The sequence below is a fragment of the Cygnus olor genome, chromosome 3 (assembly GCF_009769625.2).
Source record: "Cygnus olor isolate bCygOlo1 chromosome 3, bCygOlo1.pri.v2, whole genome shotgun sequence".
Classification (NCBI taxonomy): Eukaryota; Metazoa; Chordata; class Aves; order Anseriformes; family Anatidae; genus Cygnus; species Cygnus olor.
In genome coordinates this window covers 120,679,741-120,704,073 of record NC_049171.1, presented here as the reverse complement: position 1 = coordinate 120,704,073, position 24,333 = coordinate 120,679,741, and the positions used below count along the sequence as shown (strand labels likewise).

General features: G+C 43.5%; 2 protein-coding genes across 2 annotated transcripts in view; one reads left to right on the top strand and one right to left on the bottom strand.

The window, feature by feature from the left end:
• Positions 1-8,518: 8,518 nt before the first annotated feature.
• CRNKL1 (crooked neck pre-mRNA splicing factor 1) lies at positions 8,519-24,129 on the bottom strand. Its single transcript, XM_040551787.1, has 14 exons — positions 24,015-24,129; positions 23,647-23,799; positions 19,145-19,236; positions 18,876-19,034; positions 18,360-18,526; positions 17,672-17,850; positions 16,848-17,018; positions 15,965-16,156; positions 15,217-15,276; positions 13,892-13,972; positions 11,199-11,438; positions 10,663-10,764; positions 9,825-10,073; positions 8,519-9,367 (listed from the first exon to the last, which is right to left on the bottom strand). Exons 1-14 carry the CDS (start codon positions 24,060-24,062, stop codon positions 9,200-9,202), a joined length of 2,061 nt encoding a protein of 686 aa, XP_040407721.1. The 5' UTR covers positions 24,063-24,129; the 3' UTR covers positions 8,519-9,199.
• The window catches only part of CFAP61 (cilia and flagella associated protein 61), a 107,554-nt gene continuing 107,238 nt past the window's right edge, over positions 24,018-24,333 (top strand). Inside the window, exon 1 of the mRNA XM_040551785.1 lies at positions 24,018-24,223. The gene's annotated coding sequence lies outside the window, so the exon portion shown is untranslated. The remainder of the gene's footprint in view (positions 24,224-24,333) is intronic.

The following is a 24,333-nucleotide window of genomic DNA, read 5'->3' as shown; positions in this document are numbered from 1 at the left end:
ATGTCCAGCTGAACTCGTCCCAGAGACCTTGAGGCAGCTGCAAGGAAGGGGACAGCAGCAGAGCCTTGCTCCTGCACAGCCTGCCCAACCCAGGCCATCCCCTTGGAAGCTCCTTGCGCTCCTGCTGAGCCTGAGGCAGGTGGCTGCAGGGCTGCAGACACCTGGCCGTGCCTCCATCCACACCAGGGGGTGTGCGTCCAGCAGGGCATCTGTCCTCTCCCCCTCCCTGCCAGAGGCATCTCTGGCAGGAATGCTTCTTTTCCATGGTCTGGTGATAAATCTGAGGTCAGGCTTGAGCCAGTAAGGTACTTTGGTTTCACAGCTTAAACCATGTCCTGCAGTTCTTCAGAAATTAAGTAAACAGACATAAAACAAGCACCCTAAAATATTTTAATACCTATTCCAAAACATGAATCCCAGAGACAGAGGCTACCAAAGTCAAACAACAGAGCAGAAAGTGCTTAGCACATACGTAGGAGATGGCAACATCTCTCACAGCCAAGAGCCAAAGCCCCGCAAGGAGTTGTGCTCCGGAGCAGTGCAACCTGGCTCTAGGCAGCAGCATCAGCCAGCGGGGTTGAGGAGCTGCTAGACATCTTCCCTCCTCCCTCCACCGTAACTGAGAGCCAGATAAGGGGGTGGCACCGGGCACATCATTTGCCATATATTGCTTTTCTGGTAAGCAGAGCTACTCCTGGCCACCTGCCGGCATGGCGTTGGACAGAGCTGGCTGGGAGCACGTGGGTCTTCCCAGCAGGAGGGGGTCCCACCTGGGCAGGCAGGCTGGGAGAAGACCCTGCCAACTTCAGCAGGAAGCTAATGTGGCACCCAAAACAGCATCTCACATGGCTAAGGTTGCCATGGAAACAGTATCCTATATAGGTCATCCAGTCCCTTCCCAGCCCCCCCCGCTGAACGTTGAGATCTTTTTCCACCAGGCATTAGAGCAGCTTGGGATTTGTGCTGGAGGTGACTCATGCCTGCTGTGGCTCCCTGTCGTTATGCATGGTGCAGACACTGGCCACAGAGGCACCAGGACTTCTTAAATAGCAATTAGATGGCAGCCAAGCAAAGCAACATTACTTCCAGTAAAGACTCTTGTACCAGGTATGCAGCCCACACTAAGTCCCATCATACAAAAGTGAAGATCCCAGCACCACCTCTGAGTCCTCACAGCCAAATTCAAGCAGCAGATTTAAGCAGAGTTAGATTAAAAGTGATTAATACCCCTCCATTCCTACGTGAAAATCTGAAGTAAGAGGCGGGTCTCAGATACTCCTCTTGCTGTGATATGCAGCTCTCGTTATAATTACTTCTAGAAATATTTCTTGGGGGGGGGGGAGAACAACCCAAAGGTATAACTGATAACCTATTTGCTCAGCAATAATCCTGCAAGCATGCCACATTACATCTCTGCCCTCTGTCCTTGCCAGCTTGTGAAATTCAGGTCATGGTCTTCGTGCTATTACTCAAAGCCCTCCATCTCCAGGAGGCTGCCTATAAATATCAGAAGCCATCTCCTTCTCCATGCAGCTTCAAAATCCCAGTAGAACAAGGCTGCAGAGAGGGCACTTTGGATCAAGGCAGTGGCTGCAAAAGATAAGGGAGCCTGCTAGAGGAGACGTGGCCTCCACTGCACAGCTCACCTCCCCAGAACCACCACTTGAGGAGCTTCCAGCTCAGAGCCAACTGCAAAACTCATTTCTTTTTCTGAATTGACCTCACACAAGTGCCGTCTAAGCAGGGAAACACAGCAAGCCCATAAAGCATCAAAGAAAACAAAACCCTAATAAAAATAATCAAGTTATCCTTCCTATGTACCAGGAGAGAAAGAAGGAGGTACAAGATTATTTCCACGTATAAGTGCCTGTGAGGAGCTCAGATGCTACAATTGCCATTACAGCAGTAAGGAAATGGCTGACAGCTGGCTCATCAAGGCATCTATAAATAATGCAATACATCTCCAGACCTGTAGTTAATTTGCTAAAATGTATGTTACAACTAGCCTGGACACTATGTTCTTTTAAATACATGAATCAATTATAGGGTGACATATAGTATATTAGCATTAATTGTATGTTTATGTTACCTATATGTTACACAGTTATGTTACCTATAACTATGTTATAGGTATTCTTATATACATATACCCAAAGCCTTCCATGCCAATTCTGGAAACACACTTTGCAAGGAGAGAAGCAGTTCCCCATGCTCTGAGCAGGTGTCACCCGTCACTGGACCAAGGCACCATCAAGACAAGGACTGCCTGGTGCCTGAGTGACCCTCTGCAGTTATCGCCAGTCAGTAGGCTTTCGGTGTGACCTCCTGCAGCCCCATGGATAGTATAAACCCGTCCCCTCCCTCAGACAGCTCAGAGCAGCCACCCATGCAAAGGGCTGTCCAGTGAGCGAGGATCTCTTCTGTCAGGAGCCCGACACATCACCTGTTTGAGCAGCTCCTACAAGACCTGCTCCCATGGGTTCCCCACATCAGAGGAGAACACACAGGCTTGCTTTCTGACTGCCCAAAGCTCTGCTTCAGCAGTAGCATGGTTGGCCAGCTCAGGTCCTCGAGTGCCCACAGAGCTGACAAAAAAAAAAAAAAAAAAAATCACTGGCCTTAGTTTTAAAAGATGTAAAGTCTGAATGGATTTTTTTTTTAAGAGTACACAGACCTCCGTGAGGCTGTTCCTACAAAGTCACCTTCTGCAGCATGCTTTACAGTGTCAGATTTTGCTGTGTTTAGTCTGGCATGGGAAAAAAACAACATCTGATTTTATCATAAAATTTCAGAATTTGAGTCAAAACACTTCTCTGCTAACTGATTGCTTTTTAGAAGTCAGATGTGTTATAGCCCCATTAAAAAGAAATTACTTCTGCATCTGTTCTAACCATCCAGCAGTAATTTAATCCTGCTTAGTGTCCAGAACACAACTGTGAAGTACCACTTAATAAAATTACAATTGGTCTAGGAGCAGTTCTTCAACCCACTATTTTGCACACCTCTCCCTCCCTTTTTTTTTTTTTTTTTAGGACAGTCCTTCGCTTAAAGATTCAATATCACCAAAGCGTACCCTAGCAGGTTTGCAAAGATTAAAACTGAAGTCAGAAAATACTCACAAAGAATAAACCTTTAAATGATCTTTGAAGTGCATGGGAGAGTATTCAAAAGGCTTACAGTTTTAACAAAAAAATGCAATGATCCTGCTGTACTTATTTTTAACATGCAGTTTTTCTAAATCCTCATATTTGACAACATTGTCCAGAACTGGGCTTTAGCAGCACTGCAGTGGCTCTCAGACACACAAGAGACCTCACACTTTACCACATTCCTCAGGTAGCAGCGGGGATGTTGCAGGCTCAGTTTAATGAGGCCAGTTGTGGTTTCGTTTTGCTGTTCCTGGACAGGGCCAGTCTTCACGCTGGTGGAGGTCTGTGATTTCTTTCCCAGGACAGACTGTGGGAGCTTCGCAGCTCCAATTCCCCAGCACGCCACAAAACCCCTACTGCAGGTGCAGGACAGGAGCAAGCCGATGTCATAGGCACCAGCTGCTCGAGACAACCACAGGCTGCCCTGGGAGCTGCAATTCTCCACCTTTCTCTCCTGCCTTATCACCCACCAGATACCGCTTTGGAGCTCTGGCTTCCCCAGCTCAGGCTCCTTCCCACCTCTCATGTAACAGGAAGAAGTTTGGTTGATGATGCCAGATTCTACCCAAAATTTGTGTTTTTGTATAGAACTCTCTTCATATAGATTGCTGACTGCCTTTTCCTGCTCCATCCTCACAGTCAGGTCTCTGTGGCTGCTAAGAATATCTGCAGACCTCCTCCCCTTCCACACACACTAATTTCCCGGGAAAGTCTGCATGAAGTTCATAATCCACACCTTTGTCTTCAGCACAATGGGAGTTACTGATGGACTCCTCATCCCTCCAGCCTCCTTGTACCTGTCTCCCCACAGCCTCAGCACTTGATAGTCACAGGACCAAGCCTCCCCACTGCCACCCCATCCTCATTTCCTCACATCCACACTCCAGCCATGGGGCCTGCAGCACTCCTGAAACCAGGCCAGCAGCACAGGAGGACAGGTTGCCATTAGCCACAATGCCTGGTTGTTCACAGAAACCTGGCCCTGAATTCAGGTGTGCAGAGTTGATGGGTTTCTGCAACTTGTGCAGCTGAGGAAGACCAGGGTTATAAGCCATCCCCATCTCATGCTGTGGATTCAGTGACTCCACCAGCCAAGCAGCACAGAAGCGTGCTGCAGTAACAGGCATCTGACACACTGAAGCTGGGCCTGGAGGCATCTGCTGAAGCGCGTCCTCTTTCAGTCAAACTCAGGCATCTTCAATAGTCCCATGGGAGACAGTTGTGGCCACATCTGCTGTGTGGAAGGGACAGTTTTACACATGTGGGGGAGGCATCAGTGCAGGGGCTGGTGCTCAGGAGCATCTCTGGAGACAGATGCTCAGACACTGACAGTGTAGCTCTCCATCAGGGAGAAGGCAGATGACATTATAGCCTCTACCAGAGCCACCACCTCAGTTTCTTGATGCACACTGTAATTTAGTTCATCACTTTGACATGTGTTATAACCATTTCAGCCTTGCTCTTCAGAGCAGTGCAAAACACAGAAGCCTGCAGGAGGTCAGATGCATTCTCTAGTAGGGAAAGAGGGGGGGAGGCAGGGGAAGCAGCTGGGAAACACAAAGCTGAGCCTGGGTACAGCCTTGAGCAGTTCATTTGCATTTGTTCGCATCTCAAAGATGCAGGAAAGGCTAAGAAGCTCAGAGCTCAGGACAGGGGAGAGCACCCCAGTGTCCTGGGGACACCTGGAAGAAAAGCCACTTACCTTGGGGAGGACAAGGCAAGGGGCTGCAGCAGTGAGACAAGGGTAGAATAACAACAACAAAAAAACCTTTTCAAAGCAAACTTTAAATTGCACAAGTCAGTTTTCCACTTCTGCAGTTACCATCCACCAGGGTGTAGGGAACTGCAAAGGTGGCATCAATCTCCTCTAAATTACCTCCCATCTAGTGCAGCTGAAATGTTAGCTCTCTCTTAACTTCAGAAGCCAGCCTTAACCTGGCTTAACCTTCTTAACTCTCAGAAGCCAGCCTTACCTGTTTAATCAAGCAGGCAGTTCTTCACCAGCATGAGAGCTCTTTATATCTACCAAAAAATAATCATCCTAGCAAACTGTAAATTGCTATTATCAGGGCTATGGCTTGCCAGGATACAAACATTATTTCAATATAAGGATGAAATAAAGACACCTAATGATATGTCATCCATACAAATTAAGATAGAGGAGCCTGTACAAAAGCCACCACTGCATTATCAATACACTTTATCAGCAAGTTGCCTCACTTACTAAAAAAATGCATGTGAGTTCTTGCATTCCTCCTTATCACTAGCAGAGGAATTCTGTTGAGATTATTCAGAATCTTATACATATGCATTATGTAAATTATACATATACACGATGATAAAGAGACTTGCTGCATCCAACCTGCAAGGACAAAACCCGCAAACATCGCTCCCCAGAGCCCAGCTGGGACACGGCCCACGTTCCGTGCACCGCCGGCTCTCCCCAGCAGCCCTCTGCCCCAGAGGCAATTGCGTCAGAAGAGGCATCAAAGCCTGTTATAACCAAGTTCTTCCTACAAACATGGAGTTCGTGTGCAGGGAAGAACACCACAGAACAATTACTAAGAGAGCCCGAAGTTCAGGTACACACTCATCCCTGTGTTTGTACATAGCGTCAAAGAGAAATACACACTTTGAGCCCAGCAGTGTTTGACTGCACAAGCATTAGAGAAATTTCTTTACCAGATGTGCTTTGTTTAGCTTTCTGTGGGATAACCCCCCCATAGAATAAACAAGGTGACAGCCCATTAAGCCTGCACGGTCTCATCACTGTTCCAAGGAGGGAAACAGGGAGAGCACCATGGGTGGCCAGTGTGCCCAGCACTCTGCTCCCTGCACGGGTGTCTCCTGGCCGGGACAGGTGAAGCTGAGTCCCCGAGACCCAAGTTGAGAGCAACTGCATGAGGAACAGCTCTGGAAGGCCCAGGGCGAGGGGGTGGAGAAGTGGAAGAGTTTGGAGATGCCACTTCCATACCTCCCTCTTGCTTCTCTGCACAGGCCTGCTCTCTGTGCCTCCAGGAAGCACCCACAGGCAAAACTGTGGAGCAAAGCTTCCCTGAGACCTCCGGAGGGGGCCAGGAGGCTCAGCACCCCCAGTCTTGTAACAACAAGGTGGTGAACAGGACTGGCAGAGCAGGCAAGGGGACAGACAGTGACACAAAGTGACCACTGGTCTGGGCTCAGAGGAGCACCTTGCACAATTCAGGTGACACTTGTGACAATTCACACTCAGGAAGAAGAGGCACCGTGTCCTCCCTCACGTAAGCAAACCAGCAGCAAACAGGAAACAAATTGCCTGTGGCCACCGGAAAGACAACAGCCCAGCACGTGTCCCATCGTACAAGGCTTGCATGGTTTTCCACGATGGCTGGTCCAGCAGCAAAGCGGCCAGACACTGCAGCAGGCTGCCTGGGGAGAGACCAGCACCACTGTGCTTCCAAGGGCAGGACAGGCACGCAAACTCCAAGCTTGGTGCACCCCATCCTGCTGCCAGGCCAACCCACACACTCTGACCTGCCTCCAAAGAGCAGCCATGCACCCTATGTTTTGCTTCTTCCTGGTTCACACATGGAGCAGAAAAATAGGAATGGTGTGAGTGTCTAAGTGACCAGAAACACCCGTGCTCCATAACGCCCACACAAGGAGCAGCTCACTCCTCCTTTTATCTGGTGTTCTTCATTCAGCTTCTGTCTTTAAGACAAAGCAAACATCGCCCCAGCATTCAAAGAGCTTTAAAAGTCAGTTTTCACCATAACATTGCTGCATTCAGCTTCTCTTACAAATATTTTTGAGAAAAATCTTTAATAGGCTTGAGATAAGCTGTGCAAAACAGGAGAGCTTTATCCAGAAGAGGGTAAACATTTCAGATTTTAGCTACAATTAGTACGCACGCATTGTGAAGCCCAAGGACTCACCCAGCAAGCCCTAGAAGTCACAACTGCCCTACTGACCCTCTTCTCCTCTGCTCTCTGCCAGCAGAAAAGATGCGTGTGTGCCAAAAACCTCTTTCAAAAATCAGCAATCCACAATTTTAAGGAAAAACTACTGCAGAAGAGATTTCTTTAGCTGTTCCCATTAGATCTCAAGTATGTTTCAAACGTTTCGAGCTGTGCACAAGCCCCAGGACGCACCGATCACCCAGTATTTCCCAGTCTGTAAGAACGGAGCCCTGAAACTTGCAGTCGAGCAGAAAGCCTCAGACGAAGCGTCTCTGCTGCCGCCTGGTGCCCCAGCACGCCTGGCCAGCTAAGAGCTGTGCTCGGCTGCCGGGACACAGCTGGACTATGGCAGCTGCCTCCCACTGAAAAATTTAAAGACTACTGGCAAAATTAAAGCCCAGAAGGCATAAGAGCCAGTATAAATTTTACAGCTAGATTTTACCTTGTATGTCAATACAATATGGTTGGTTTTACAAACAGCACTGATTTACTGTGCAAGCTTTTAGGAAGATTTCACAAGAAAGAATTGGCACAAACATACATCAGCATCACAGCCAGCAGTTGCACTGAAATTATTAAAGCAAACAAAAGCACACACACTCAATAATCAGGAGAGATTAAGAGAGACTGTATAAACTTATAAGGCTGATAAGAAAACCCAAACATCTAATTTTACCTAAGAAGAATGATGATTAACAAGTAACCCAAGGACAAGACCGTATGAGCAAGACTTTTCCCTGCTGGTCAGCCAGCCGCATAAAATAATATCACTGAACATGGGACAAAACAGGGCTAGAAGGACTTACCAGGGTAAGCAGAGGATTGCACAGACTCATCCTGTGAGCACTTCAGATAGGCACCCACTCCAGCAGACACTCCAAGAGCAAGGGAAGCACATCCCCAACTCCATCCTCTCAGCATTCCCATGTTTGGGGGCACATCCCCAGCAAACACATCCTACCTTCACCCTGAGTCTCCCACCTAACACCCACCACCCCCAGCTGCTACCTCCCATTCCTAATTTAAAGCCACTTTCCTCACTGGATTGGTCAGCCTGCAGGCAAATAAGGCTTTGCTCTCCTTGGCAGGGTGCATCCTATCTCCCATCAGCCTTCCAAAACGGCTCTGCAGGGGTAAAAGTCTAATCACTGTAATTGCCACCACCTAGCACTGGAACCAGGCCCAGGCCTCTCACTGGGCAGGGTCAGGGGAAACCACCTGGGCTCTCCTGCCCTCGAACATCACCCAGGGCCACACAGGACCCTCCTGCATAACCTTTCTGGACCTCTCCTGGCCGTGAACAAGAGCATTTTCTATTGTACTAATGAATTAAAAAAAAAAAAAAGGACTCCCCCCAAGACTTCATGAAAATCTTCTGCTCATTGCTTTTCCCCTCTGAAGTACAAAAAGTAACAATGAGAAGCCTGCTTATGTTGCTTCTACTTTATTTCCAATAGATAATTTACTATAAAATGTTGCCGATATATTTATCTAAATATCTCTATTATGTAATATATACAATATTTTTGGTACTAATTTCTATAGAATTGTCTTTCAGGGGTTAGTTTCAGTATATTTAGTTTCTATTATTGTCCGTCCTGAATAGTTTTCTGGGATAAAAGCTGACTTTGGTAGGAAGTTGAACAGATTGCAATCAATAGTATGTATTGTTTTCAACTATCCACATGATCATACATATTTTACAGAACTACTGGAAAAAAAAAATCAAATGAGGAATGAATTGAAGACATCTTTCTCATTAAAGAAAGTAGATCTGTTGTCTTGGCAAGTTAGTATCCCCGTACAGTACTGGGACGTTTTCTAGAAGCCTGAGAACAGTCAGTCTTGTCCTAAAAAGAAAGCTGCTGTCCACTTCTTACAGTTCTCAGACTGCTGGTAATAGCTGCAGATTCCTGTACTTGCCTCAGGACACTGCCTTTCAGTTGCTAGAAATAAGACACTATAAAAGAGAATCACCTCCAATACAGTGCTTTTTTTCAAAACAAAAATTTCTCTGAAGTCAAAAATAGTAAAACCCTTCAAGTACATTTATTCATCACCAATGAAAATACTGTACAACACCCAAGAAAAGGAACGGGGGAAGGCAATGTATTAAGGCTGGCTTTCATCAATGTCTTTGTCTGGATCCATTTCTGCAGCTTCACTCTCCTGTTGCTGTTTCTTCCAGAGTTTAGCCATTGCAAGTAGTTTGAGATTAGGCTGATTGGCAGTATCTTCTGGGAAAATATAATCATAATACTCCTCCCAGCCAGCATCAGACTAGGGAAAAAAAAACACAGCAGGTTTAATTTGCATGTTAATGTTAGCTATTAGAAGATGCTTCTAATAAGCATAAAAATGAGATAAAATTAAAATTAATGTTTGTTACAACATCCATATCAGCTAAAACCAGTAAGCTGAATGGGTGCGAGACTGTACTACTTCTGCTGTGCATAACAAACAAGCAGATGTGATGAACAGCTTGCCTAGTTTCTCCAAGCTACGAAACAAACACTGTCAGTATAGTACTACCTACAGCTAGTTTCATTTGCCTGGCCTGCTGAAGAGCAAGGAGCTTAGCAGTGTGTATTTCAGGCCAATGCTTGTCTTCAATCAGAGCAGTAATACTGGTATGCAGTTAGAGCACCCATCACTGCTGAATTTGTCATGAGTATCAGATCTCAGCATAACGCAATCAAGAATTCAGAAAGAGTACTTGCATTATGTTTCCTCTTACCCCATCTTCAGCCTGCAGTTTTCTCCTCTTCTTTATTTTTTCAGGCATAAGTTTTTCTATTCTCTCTTTGGTGGTATCAGTTCCGAATTCCTCTTCAAAGTTCTTCCAGGATTCCAGAAGCATGACTCTCTCCTCTTTCTCCTCACAGTTTCGCATTGCCTTATTAGCCTCTTCATAAATCTGCCGACATCTTGACAAACTCTCTTCCCTTCCAGCAGATAATTCAAACTGTGCAAAGCTGATCCATACCTGTGGCAGAAAAAACAAAATCAAGATGAAACTTCCATCCTAAAGTCTCACAAAAATGACAGGTTAAGTGATAGTTTAAAAGAAAACAAAGCAACCAAAAAAGGAAATATCAATGCAAATCTAAAGTACTTTTTTTTTTTTTATAAGCAGATACCCAGAAATTTCATGTTTGTTTCACATGTGATATTTACCTCATTTTGACAAGACAGAATATTCACATAAGCAACTTTGACAAATCTCTTGAGCTTATTTCAGGTCATGATAGACCTGTTTGAATTCAACCAAATGACAGCACCAAATTGCACCATGAAAATCGCAACCAATTTTTCTTTCCAATGTTTTAGCATCTAAAATTCCAAAGCAATTCAGCAGGAAGAGGGCTGCTTTCCAAAGCTTCTACAAACTTTTCTTTCATATAAGATATTCCTTTTGTTATAGGAAAGTCAGAAATTTCTTTTCCCTTTTAATACCACTGGCATGAGACTGAACTTAGATTCTCAGTCGATTTCAGACAGCCAGGCAACCAGAGCAGTCAAGGCTTTCCATCAACCGTGGACTCAATTCAAGCCCAATTCTGTATTCTGGGTACCTTAACATGCTGTGTCCGTTGAAGTAATCTGCGGTAAAGATTTCTTGTTTTCTCATACTCCTCTTGCTCAATTTCAAAGTCAATGTAGGATTTCCAAAGAACCTGCAAAACAGAAGTCTCTCCTTACATTCACAGCCTCTTCAAATAACCCTGTATCTAACACTGAGATAATGCCAAAAAAAAAAAGTTTTCAATGGAGGAGCATGGATAAACGTGAACATTGTAAAAATGAATTTCAGAGATCTGAGTGTTAATTCACTGTATTAGCTAAGATTAAGACTAAGTAATATGAAATCTTGCCCACATAATCAGTTTAGCTTACTCCTATAAGCATGTTTCTCTCTCTATTCTTTGTCATGGGTTTTATAGTCCCATGTACCCTGCTAAGAAACAGATGCTACATTAATGAGACACAGGCTAGGCCGCTATGGTAAGCAGTTCTGTTCAAGCTGTTAGATCATTTACATTTTAATTAGCCACACTATGTAACAAATACCTTAAAATTACTCAAATGTTAAGTTCATCTTCCCCCTTACCTCTGGCATGTCTAGCCGGGGCTGGCCAATAGCCAATTCATATATTGCACGGGCTCTGTCAATATCACCAAGGATGGTCTCCAGTTCAGCAAATTTAATCCATGATGTGCAGTTTTCTGGTGCAAATTCCAGGAATTTTTCATACAGCTTTCGGCAACGATCAAATTCTCGCAGCTGTAACTCCAGTTCAATATAACCTTTAAAAAGTTTGTTTTTTGGACATTTACCTATGGATGTTCCCTGTTAAGAAGCCAAAAGCCAAAAAATGCTTAGAGATATTGCCAAGGAGGAGAGAAAAAAAAACACACTGCTATTTCTAAACAACTTTTTACTGTTTGGTATTTAACTGAAATGCATTTTTGAGCAGAGTCTGTTTTAAGACACTGGTCAGGGCTAATATGAAATCTAATCAATGTCTGCAAAATGAGTGTGCATACATAAAACATCAACAAAAACCTGAAAATAGAAAACTTTCTGACTGGTTACACTTAAGTAACATAAACTTCCCATGAAGTATTAATTGAATCTCACCGTGGCTCAACAAATGAACGCTTCATCTTGCATCAAAAGCTGAAGAAAGCACAGTACCAGCCTGTGCCAGTCTTCAGGTAAGTAGTTCTGAAGTATCTTATAAAACAAATTATACCAAGAGAAACCGTCGTCTCCTGGACCACCAGTGCTATGCATCATTACATAGAGAATTGTCCACATCACCTGACCACTGACTTACAGTGATGGATAGATGGAGAAGAAAGTTTAAACCGAATTTGTTTTGATATGCTTCAGCATCTGAACAAAACTGCCTGTCCTCAGCCACAAGTACCAAGCCATGAGAAAGCGGTTTCTGATTTTTAATTTGGGCATCTTTTGAAGCAATAGTTAAGACTGACCATGTCTGTGACATGTATATAGTGAGCTTCACTCTGACACATTTCTGAAGACAAGTATTATTTATTAGGCACTGGAACCTCTGCTCCTTCAAGCTGGTATGAATAAGTAATTTGAGACCAAATTCCCTTAATGAAATTTTCCTGCACAACTTCACTACACATTGCCTATCTTGGTACTTAACAAAAACGGAGGAAACCACAACTCTGAAATATTGATTTGGCCACCGTTAGGTCTCTCCAGCTCTAAAAATGCATTTTCTGTTTCAAAATATGCTTGGTTCTTCCCCATAGCCCACCCCATTACTATTTCTTAAGCAGCATAGGCTTCAGCCTGTCCTGGCTCCTGTCTCCAAGTCCCAGCATCTCTCAAACCCTAAGAAAACAAAGAATCCATGCAATATCTGCAGCCAGAGAAAAATAAGGCATAACAATGTACTGCCTGCATGCTGACAAGAGCTTCAGGGTCAGGAGTTGGACCTGTTCTTCTGCATGGTGACAGTGTGAGACCTAGATACTCACCTCAGGACAGAAGCAAGGCTTCTTGCCAAAGAGGTGGTTCACAATCAACTTACTGCAAAAGCAAGGTTAACTGCATGCCAAATCTAGGTCCAATCCCCCCCCAAAAAAGATGATGGCTGCACCAACAAAAGCTGGTTTGAAAGATAAGCAAAGTAACCTACTAAAAAAAGGTCTGTCAAACTAAACAACAGAAATTAAACAACAATAGGGAAAAGACCAGCAAAAGAGAAGTCTAAAAGAAACTGAGGAAACTGGTTTTCCAGAGAGACCAAAACAGCCTTTCCAGAATATACTAAAACTATCATGCCTAAAAAAAAAAAAAGGGGGGGGGGGGCTGGAAGCAGGGTGCTGATTGGTGACTAAGGTAATTTGGAAGTATCTTAAACTAAGCTAGAACAGAAGTGTGCTTCAAGACAGATGGTTGTCCTCTCCTGCAGGGAGACATTAACAGTCTTACAGTGGACTTAATCCCTCTGCTTTGTGTTTTTTTTTTTTTTTTCTGGTCAAGGGCAGGAGACCAGCTCAACAGACAAAGTTTTATTAGCACATTAGAGGGTAAACTTGATCCAGTGTCAGCTACAGAGGGCCATTCACATTTATAATCTTATCATTGTTGTGACATGTATATGATCAATTTCCTCTTTAAAGTCAAGCCACCTCAACTGCTACCATTACTAACTTTCTTTCCAAATTCCTAACAGTCACCCAAATTATTGAGAGTATCTGAACCGAGGGAAAAGCAGATTTTTCATTTTAGAAGCTTTTTCTGCCAAAATGCATTCCATCATTCTCTGACATGGTAGTGAATTCTGAGCAGAAGCTCTTGTGCTGCCCCAAAGTCCCCATGATTGCTTCTGTCAGCAACCAGGTAGCTGGGACTTAACCTATTATGCAAGTCTGAATTTCTGAGAGTCAAAAAAATTCTACTGATTTGGGTTTTTAAACAGCTATTGTCAGTACAAATATTGTTCAAACAAATCATCAGCGGTTAAAAAGTTTCAAGTGTACTAAGCTTATTTGGGTACCCTTGTATTAAGATGTACATTTTGTCAGCTGAAACGGGAAAGATGCATTCATTTCAGTCCGCGGCTAATTCATCGTATCAAGCTATGCTTCTTTTTAAATCATACATGACAGTAAATACTGGTCCCTGCAGATTTTCTAGGATGCTTTATTTAAGTGGATTAGTACAGTGATTTATAAAGGACAATTTAAGATCTTTTTATGCCATTCCCTTGTTACTATTAGTTAGTAAAGTCAATTATGGAATTAACCAAAGCTTACCAAAGCTCTTCTGGCAAGTGGAAGATTTTTCTGTCGTATTTCAAATTGTGCATACAGCAGCCATATTTTGGCAAATGTAAACTACAAGAAAAAGAACAATGTGATGCCTGGGTTGGAAGCTTAGCAATTAATTCCGCACGTGTTCATTAAAAATCATCGCTGTCTACATACAGGGACACATTATTACTACTGCAGTTAGTTGCATTTGACTTCTGTGTTTTCCTGCTGAAAAAGATGAGAGACTGCAACCCAAAACAAACTCTCTACACCAAGACAATTTACTCTACCACGGATGGAAAGTAAAAATAGCCAGGACAGAAGTCTCTCCAAGGAAGAAAACAGTAAATCAATCAACTGATTGATAAAATATCAGCTATTACTGAAAAAAAATTGCTAATCAACTCTTAATTATTACAGATTAACACTAATCCACCTAGTTGATACTCATATGATGTGATGAATAACAGATTAGAGAAGGACTAACTACAGGGACTAAGATTTCTTGACATTCCAAAGCAATGCGTTGGTTAATTGTTTTCAAGGTTTGGCCACGCAGATATTTTAGTTAAAATTCACTAGAAAAAAAAAAGAAAAAAACAACACCAAAAAGACAGAAAGTCAGGTCTTGAAGACTGTAATGGAGGATATAAACTCTAATGATGGTTTATGAAATGTACCTCCCTCAGCTGGGACCAGGTAAACAATTAGAAACAGTTACTATAAAAGGTGGTAACTCTACATAAAATTGACTAACAGATATTTTGCAGAGACTGCAAACAAACAGGTTGAGAACAGGTATGAAAGAACTAACTTGAGGAGTAAAGTAAGGGAAAAGAAGAGATAGAAGAATCTTCTACCATTTAACAGCACTAAAGTGTGATATTTCAGCTTTTTATAGCATTCTTGATCACTTAAAAATACTGATGAAACACTAATTTCATGTCTGTATGAGGAAACCTGACATCAGTGTGTAGCCTACTGTTTCCCAGTGATGATGCAAGTTACAGACACCTAATGCCTTAAATGGGAGGGGGGGAGACACTATGGATTTTGGAAAATTAACTTTATGAAACTGGAAGGGAGTCTACTTAAAACCATGAATAAATACCTCCCTTGTTCTTGAGCAGGGTCTTCAGAAACATGCTAGTAGCATTTTGGAGGGGCTTATGCACCTCAGCCTTGCTTTCTACACTATGCCCAATTAAAGACAATTTAAGGGACTTCTGAACCAGGAAATAGTGGAAAGAAGTAGGGGGAGAAAACTAAAGGATCTCGGTCCTAAGGTTTTTAATCCAAGACTTTATATGAACTTGAAGGAGCCATACCTTCTTGTGGGGAATGAGCTCAATACATGCCTGATAAACTTGTCTGGTTCGCTCTGGATCCTGTAAGAACAGGCAAAACTAAATACTTCATTCACTACTCAGATTATGCTACAGTAATTACACAGTTTTATATCACGCAGTGATTACCAAATGCAGAACAGTATTTTTAAGCACAGGAGTTTAGAATCACATATACTTAAAAAATATGTGTACATTTTTCTACCTATCTGCGTACACAATTCAAAGATGGTAACTTCTGAGGGTCAGTAAGTCTTTTTGAAACAAGGTTCCTCATTAAGAACGATACAATTAAACCAGTAGTGTTGCATTTAGGGTGAAAAAAATCTTTTTTCCTTTTATCAGACACTGAACTTTGATTTTATTAAATAAAGCACAGCTATGTTACACGACTGATAACAAGGTAGACAAAGTCTCGAAAGGCCACTGTAGCAAGAATTTAACTGCTTCACAGAACTTCACATATAGTTTTGTTATACTACTTGTAATACCATTGTATTTGTAATTTTATGTTATATGACTGATAAACAAAAGAAATACCTAGTGAAGCTTAAATACTTGTCTCCCATGTAAGGGAGATGTTACACACAAATGCAAGTGTGTCTGTGTATAGGGGGAAAGATTTAAATAGCAAATGACACAAAACTTTTTTTTTTGTATTAACTTATCTGTAGCTATATAGTGTAAGGAAAATACCTGGGAAAGAAAAAGACTTAGAATTACTACTTGCCTTTGCTTCCAGCTCTTCATATAATGCATAGTTAATCCAAAGATAAATATATCTCTTCCAGTGTCTCTTCTCTTGAATTGGAGGAACGTTGGCAATGGCTCTTTCATACACTTCTCGGACAGTCTCTGCATCTGCATCGCTTTCAACTAACCTTAAGTAGTCAAACCATGCATCATAATTATGTGGATTTGCCTTTCAGAAAGATGGGAGCAGAGAAATGGGAAAGAAATTTCAGTAACTGAAAATAACAAAACTTGTTCCTTTGCTTACAGTTTCTATGTAGAATTCCTCTTTTAAAACTAATCATTGAAATATTAGTAAAAATTGTCAGTCTCCAGTATGCTAGAGCTAGAGGTTTTTGGGGGGGGGCGGTTTAAGGTCGGTTAAAGTGTCTTTATTTCTCTGTTTGTTTTTTTTTTTTTACCTACAAACGTTCTTTGCGAAGGCAAACCAAAGTATGAGAAGAGGAAATGAAGAAATATGCAGTATTCAATAATTTGGTGAATAGTAGACAGGTGTGGCACATCTGTTTCCTTACAAAAAGGTATTTCTGCACGAATGAGTAGACGTTACTGCATAACAGAAGTGAAGGAATAAGTTACAAGCTAAATTGTGAAGGGTAATGAGTTCTCAGTGCAACCAAAAACTTTGGCTCCACCATCTACATTAGACTGCAGAAATGAAAGAGTAGTGAACACAAGTATTGTTCTCTCACCTGTGGATGGAATTCTGTCTCCACATTTCTTGGGATCTTTTTTGGCTGAAGTACCACAGGTAATATAACAAATATAATAAAAAGCCAGCCTTCCTATCATGAGACACTTGCTTCCCTTAAGCAGCAGGTGGATGTATGATGAGCCCAGTGAATATCTGTAATACATACCTTCACCTCCTCTTCATACTGGAATCTTCTCTTGCTGACAATGATGTCTTCAATTCCCCTTCTATCTCCAAACTTCTTCTCAAAGATGGTGTAATTTTTGAAGAGATTTTGAGCGTCCTGTTTTGGAATTCTATCCAAGGCGTATTTGTAGATCACCCTTACTCTTTCAAACTGAAAACATTAAACATCACTTGAATTGTATTTAGAATGCAACTCTTCTCCTACCCCACAATGTGTGTTTTAGTTTGCCAATGACCTTTTAGTGGTATTTAATGTAAACGATTGTTTCAGTACAGGACTAACACAAATCTCCCTGAGAAGTAAGACTTGAAGGGAAAAAAACAAATCTATAAATACCAAAATCTATCATCACTTAGTCATTTACAGGTTTGGAATATTTAAAATATTTTTAAGGGTCTGTGGTTTGGGGTTCAGAGAATGTTTTGAATTGCTAAATAGCCTGGGCACTTCAACAAGAGCATCTGGGAAGTACATGGCTAATCTAATTCTTCCTTTTATCAAGCAGTCAGTTGATGTAAAGTGTCAAACTTATAAATCTGAGGACATGTATTGGATTTAAAGGCGCCATTTTCAGTTTTGGTAGATTTTGTGCTTACTTTCTTAGAATATATTTACTCAATGTCACCAAAAGGCAAATAGAAGCTAGGAAAAAAATGATTCCTTAACTCAAACTACAGTAAGACCTCAAAGGTTTTGGAAAAAAACAGAAGTATTGAAATGATCGTTAAGCAGCCTGGAGTTTGATATTCAAAAAGAAATCTCGTGGGGATAGTTAGTATCAGCCTGATGTATGGAAGTCTTACTTCTTTCTGGTTCTCCTCAAATTTTGCAAAAGCCACATACAAGTGCTCATCCATATGGTCTTCTCCAAAGAACTCCACTGCCCTCTCATATACTTTCCTTGCGTGAGCAAAATAACAGTGCTTCTCTTCAAAGCGAGCATACTTGATCCAGTTCTTCACATCAGGGTGAACAATAACAAGTAGAGCTATGTTAAAGAAACAGTAGCACTTGAATCGGACATCTCAAATTGCATTCTTCCCAGTGAGCTCACAGACTATATGAAACAACTCCCATGGATCATATATACAAGGGACACAACTGGGAAGAATTCAAAACAGCTCTGAGCATGCAAAGGCTTCATGTTCAGTACTGAGAACTTGAATTTAAAAAAAGGAATAGAAGTCAGACAAGGGTCAGGAAAAAGGTTAAGGAGGAGAAAACTGAAATAAATGATGACTGCAAAAAAGCCAGAAGTATGAGTGCTCTTACATATTCACTGCTGTGGCAGGATATGTCCATTCACTTAACTGAATTTGGAGGCATATACTAAGCATGTATGTAATACCAACTGCTGGATCTCAGCATGGTGTTTTACTCCAGCACACCCCAGTAAAAAGGAGCCTAGGACATACCTAGAGACAGAATAGACAAGCAAGAAATGAAGAAGTCTAAACTTGGGTAGCAGTGACCCTGCACTAAAAAGGATATATCTCTCATAAATGGTACGTGCCCTATCCACCTCCTTGTATCTCAGCTCGAAGTTAATATAGGAATGCCAGGCTTGCTCCTCTGGTTGCCACTCCATCCAACGTTCAAACACCTGACGAGATCCAGCAACATTCCCCAACATCTCTTCCATGTAAGTATATTTATACCTTGGAAAACAAGATCAAGTGTTTATGATCACTTTGTAAGTACATAAATTTCAATCATTTTTCAAGTGCTTAATAAAAGCATCACTGAGACTTCTACACCTATTCCCCACTTGCACTCCAGAAACACCTGTAGTATTGTGATGGGCAGCATGCAGACACATGAATATCCTTCTCTCCAATACTCTTACCATTTGAAAAGTATATAACTATTCCAAAATTAAGCCTTTACCTCTTTTGGGGCTAGCCTGAAGAACTGCAGAAAGAGAAGAAAATATACTTTTGCATGATGCCAAAATAAAAAATGATGTCTTTGGGGGTAAAAGAAATGCTCCATTCTCTGTAAACGTACCAGAACTGGTTCACCCTAGGGAGGGTGGTAATGGCTCGATCCCAAATGTTTCGGGCATGATTAACCTGGCGGTTCTTCATTTCCATTTCTGCATATTTCAGCCAGAGTGTGACGTTTCTGTAGTCTACATCTAAAGCACGCTCGTAAATGGAACGGGCTCTGGAAAGCAAAGAGAAGTTAAGTTGCGCATTTAACATGCCTCTAAGACTGAGAGGGTTTATCAATGTGTCTTAAGAGGTTTAAGAGATCTACAGCTATATCATAATTACCTCTGTATTTCTTTCAGGCTTTCCTCCCATTGTGCGTACTTTATCCAGTTACTGATAACAGTTCTGTTTTTTCTTATGTTATCTTCAAAAGTCTGAGAAGAAAATTATTTCTGTAAGTAAAAAAAATTCTTCTGTGCAGACCAATCTTTTTATGAATGGCTTACGCATTATTATTACTGGAATGAACTCTAAATGTCTTGCATAGAATCACAGAATGGTTTGAGTTGGAAGAGACCTAAAAGATATCTATTTCCAACCCCTCACCATGGGCAGGGACACCTTCCATCAGACCAGGGGTTTCCAAAGCCCCGTCCAACCTGGCCTTAAACACTTCCAGGGACGGAGCATCCACAGCTTCTCTGGGCACCCTGTTCCAGTGCCTCACCACCCTCACAGTAAAGAATTTCTTCTGAATATCTAATTTGAATCCACTTTCTAAATTTAAAGACATTAATCTTTGTCCTATCTTTGCGCTCCCTGACAGAGAGTCCCTCCCCAGCTCTCCTGCAGCCCCCTTTAGGCACTGGCAGGCCGCTGTAAGGTCTGCCTGGAGCCTTCTCCTCTCCAGGCTGAACAACCCCAACTCCCTCAGCCTGGCTTTGTAACAGAGGTGCTCCAGCCCCTTGATCATCTTTGTGCCCTCCTCTGGGCTCATTCTAATACTTCCATGTCCTTCTTGTGCTGGGGCCCCAGAGCTGAACGCAGGCTCCAGGTGGGGTCTCACGAGAGCAGAGCAGAGGGGGGACAATCCCCTCCCTCACCCTGCTGCCATGCTGCTTTTGGTACAGGCGCCTTTCTGAGCTGCAAGCACACATTGCTGGCTCATGTTGGGCTTCTCATCAACCAGCACCCCGCAGGTCCTTCTCCTCAGGGCTGCTCTCAATCCATTCTCCGCCCAGCCTGTATTGGTGCTTGCAACTTCCCAAGCCCAGGTGCAGGACCTTGCACTTGGCCTTGTTGAACCTCATGAGGTTCACACAGGCCCACCTCTCAAGCCTGTATGGGTCCCTCTGAATGGCATCCCTTCCCTCTAGCGTGCCAACCGCACCACAAAGCTTGATGTCATCAGCAAATTTGCTGAGGGTGCACTCAATTTCACTGTCCATGTCACCCACAAAGATGTTAAACAGTGTCAGTCCCCAGTGCTCTTCCCCTCTCCACTGATGTTGTAACCCCATTATAGAAGGCCACCAGATTTGTCAAGCACAATCTGCCCTTAGTGAAGCCATGTTGGCTGTCACCAACCACCTCCTTATTTTCCAGGTGCCTTAGCAGAGTTTCCAGGAGGATCTGCCCCACGATCTTGCCAGGCACAGAGGTGAGACTGACTGACCTGTAGTTCCCTGGGTCTTCCTCTTTTTCCTTTTTAAAAATGGGGGGTTATGTTTCCCCTCTTCCAGTCAGTGGCAACTTCACCAGATGGCCACAGCTTCTCAAGTATGATGGACAGTGGCTTAGCAACTACATCTCCCAGTTCCCTCAGGACCCACGAGGGATATGACGATATATATCATCAGGTCCAGCAGATTTATGCACCTTCAGGTTACTTAGACTGTCTTGAACCTGATCTCCTACTCTGTGTGGTTCTTTATGGGTGACCCGTTCGGTGACAAACTGGAGCTGATTGATACGGCGGTGCACTAAGGGTTAAGAAGAAGGTTACTCAGGGGCATAGAGCGGTAACCAGGCTAGAATAAGAGGAAGTGGAAACCAATAAGAAGTTGTTAGGCTCGGACGTGCCTATAGAGGGCTACGCGTGATCAACAGGAATGCACCAATCAGAAGTCTGTAACTACGCACGCTAGCCGCGTGCAACATGTGTAGCTGGCTCAGAAAGCTATATAATATCTGGCATTGGAACAATAAAGGGTCTCCATTTCTCGATTATCTTGGAGTCCATGTCTTCATTCCCTTCAGTTCTTCATTCTTCCAGTCCCTGCCTTTGCCTGCTGGGGCCCAGTCCATGTGGCTGGAGCTCTCGTCAGTGAAGACTGAGGCAAAAAAGTCCTTGAGTACCTCACCCTTCACCTTTACCCTGGGTGACCAGGTCTCCCATTTCCCTCTGGAGAGGGCCCAAAGTTTCCCTAGTCTTCTGTTTATCACTGATGTACCTACAGAACCCTTTCTTGTTGCCCCTGATGTCCGTGGCCAAATTTATTTCTAACAGGACTTTGGCTTTCCTAACTTAATCCCTGGCTGCTCAGACAATGTCTTTGTAACCCTCCCAGGCTAGCTGTCCTTCCTTCCATCCTCTGTAGGGCTCCTTTTACCGTCTGAATTTGGCCAGGAACTCCTTGTTCATCCATGCAGGTTTCCTGGCATTTTTGCACAACTTCCTCTCTGTTGGGATGCATATCACTCCTGAGCTTGGAGAAGGTGATCCTTAATATTAACCAGCTTTCTCTGCCCCTCTTCCCTCCATGGTCATGTCCCTTGGTACTCCACACCAAGCAGATCCCTGAAGAGGCCAAAGTGTGCTCCCCTGAAGCCCACAGTAGCGAGCTTGCCGTGCTCCCTCCATGTTGACCTCAGGATCCCAAACTGCACCTTCCCACGGTCACTGCAGCCAAGGCTGTCCTTGAGTTTCACCAGCCTCTCTTTGTTGGTGAGAATGAGGTCTAGCATAGCACCTCTCCTTGTTGGCTCCTCTATCACATGGAAAAGAAAGTTGTCAGCAATGCATTCCAGGAACCTCCTGGATTGCCTACACCCTGCTGTATGACAGGTATCATCAGGGTGGTTGAACTCTCCCCCTGAGGACCACCTGGACTTGTGAACATGAGGCTGCTTCTAGCTGCCTGTAGAGGGCCTCATCTGCTTCATCTTCCTGCTCAGTTGGCCTGTAGCAGACTCCCACTATATGTCACCCATACCCACCCTCTCTGTAATCCTGACCCATCTGCTCTCCGTTAGCTCCTCACCAGCTCCTCACCCAGGCAGAGCTCCACGCACTCCAGCTGCTCACTGACATCAGAGGGCAACAGCCCTTCCTCACCTCCCGTTTGTCCTTCCTAAAGAGCCCATGTCCTTCCATCCCAACACTCCAGGAGAGCCATCCCACCACATCTCTGTAATGCCAATGAGGTCACAGCCCTGCAGGTGTGTGTACATCTGTAACTCCCCTTCTTTACTCCCCATGCTATGGCTTAGCACAGAGACATTTAAGTTGGGCCCCTGATGAAGGTGATGTATGGGCTGGAGCAGCTGGAATTCCTTTGTGCTTCTCTTCAGGTGCTCTCCTACATCTCTCTACATCTACATAGATGTAGTGACAATACATACTCAACACAGCACTTCCTAAAAATTGCATAACAGAGCAGCTAGAAATGTTGATTGCTATACAGATAAGGACTAAACTCAAGTTCCTGCAAGCTGATACCTGAAATATTGATGGAACAGTAACTGAGAGCACTAAAATTGTGAACTTTTTTTCAGTCTCCTGGTTAGCAATTCCAGTGGCAGCACTACCTGGTTAGATGGAATCTAGTCATTGCACGACCCTGAATATACTTGAATGCACCAGCATAAGTTTATCCACTTTGATTTGTATACAACATTGTTTTACATTTTTCTTTAAAGCATGCTGCCTTATGATTATTCTCTGGAATTAATATTTTGGCTTTAAATGTAATAGACAAATTTCACAGCTCAGTGCAATGATGACAGTGTTGTGTTTGGCTGCTGTCAATATCGACACTATTGGTATAAAACATGCGGCTAAACACGGTTCAAACACAGCCAACATGTGGTGGCTTGTTATTGCAATTCATACAAGCAAATAAAAAAACTAAAAAATCTGTCTCTAGATGTTGACTATAGCTAAAAAGTAACTGATCAAGCCGAGTTGAAAACATTTTAAGTTCACTAAGAATATGTTTGCTTTGCTTTCTATTGATCCAGGACAGAAGTTATCCAAGCAAAAAACAAAAAGCTGTACATAAGTTTGTACAAGCAAAGCAGTCCTTTTCAATAAAAAAGAAAAAAATATACCTCAAATCTCACATGCAAAATGGTTGTTTCAAGACAACTGTCAAAAAATAAGCATGATTAGTATAGAAATCTGTTCTAATGTGTGTCCCATGATGTTTTAATTATACAAAACAGACGTATTGTTTGTGAACACTGTGGGTTTTTTTAAACAGTTGACATGGAAATATCACCAGCACTACTACAAAGATTGCTAATGTTACATCATACCCTCATAATATTTGTGAAGAAGCTATGTACAAATCATGTATGCAACCCACCTTGCAATGCTTGAAACATACTGAACACAGACACATAACAAGTATTACCAAATTTTGTTAAACATGTTTATAACTTAGTTTTTTTACACAAAAGTAACAGTTTTCTTAAGATAGTGCTACTTTTTTAAAACGTAAAAAATGCATAAGTAATAAATATGAAGAACATATGAAAAACATTCCGTTTAAATTAAGCATATTCAAATTTTGGTGCTTTATAGAAATATTACTTTTTTTTTTTTTTTTTTTTGCCTTTACCTTCCTTTTCCGAAGTTTGTAATCATTTAGCTCTTCAACATCTGTGATCTTCTGCTGAGGAGGTGGTGGGAGAAGCTCGAGCTCTCTCTCCTTTGCCTCTCTTAAAAGCTGCTCTGCTGTGATCTGGACTTCAGCGGGTGCTTTGTTTTTCACCTGCGAAGTAAAGGCCCGGTTAGCGCTTCCCCCTTCCAACGCGCAACTGCAACCTCCCGTCACGACGAGGACGAGCTCGGAGCTCGGGCCCCGAGCCACGGCCAGGACCCAGCCAGGCCTCTCCTTCTTCCCCGCTCCTGCTCCTTCCCCGCTCCCGCTCCTTTCTCCTTCTCCTTCTGCCTTCCCGGCCTGTTCCCAGCCGCCACCCGAGCCACCTTGGCCACTTTAGGAATCCGCTGCTTCCCGGCTGCCGTAGACGCCATCTTGTCGTCTCGCGCCGCGCCGGCCCCGCCCCGCTCCCGCCCCCTCGCGCTGCCCCGCCGCGCGCCGTTGCCGGGGTAACGGCGGCGCGTCCCGGCACTGGAACGGCACGGCACGGCGGGGCAGGGCAGAGCGGCGGCGGGCGGCGGGCAGCGGGCGGCGGGTGAGTGCCCGTCACAGCCGGCGGCCCCGCGCCCCTCGCGCCCCTCACGGCCCCTTCAGGACCCTTCAGGCCCCTCACGGCCCCTCAGGGCGATGCGGTTCCCGCCGGGC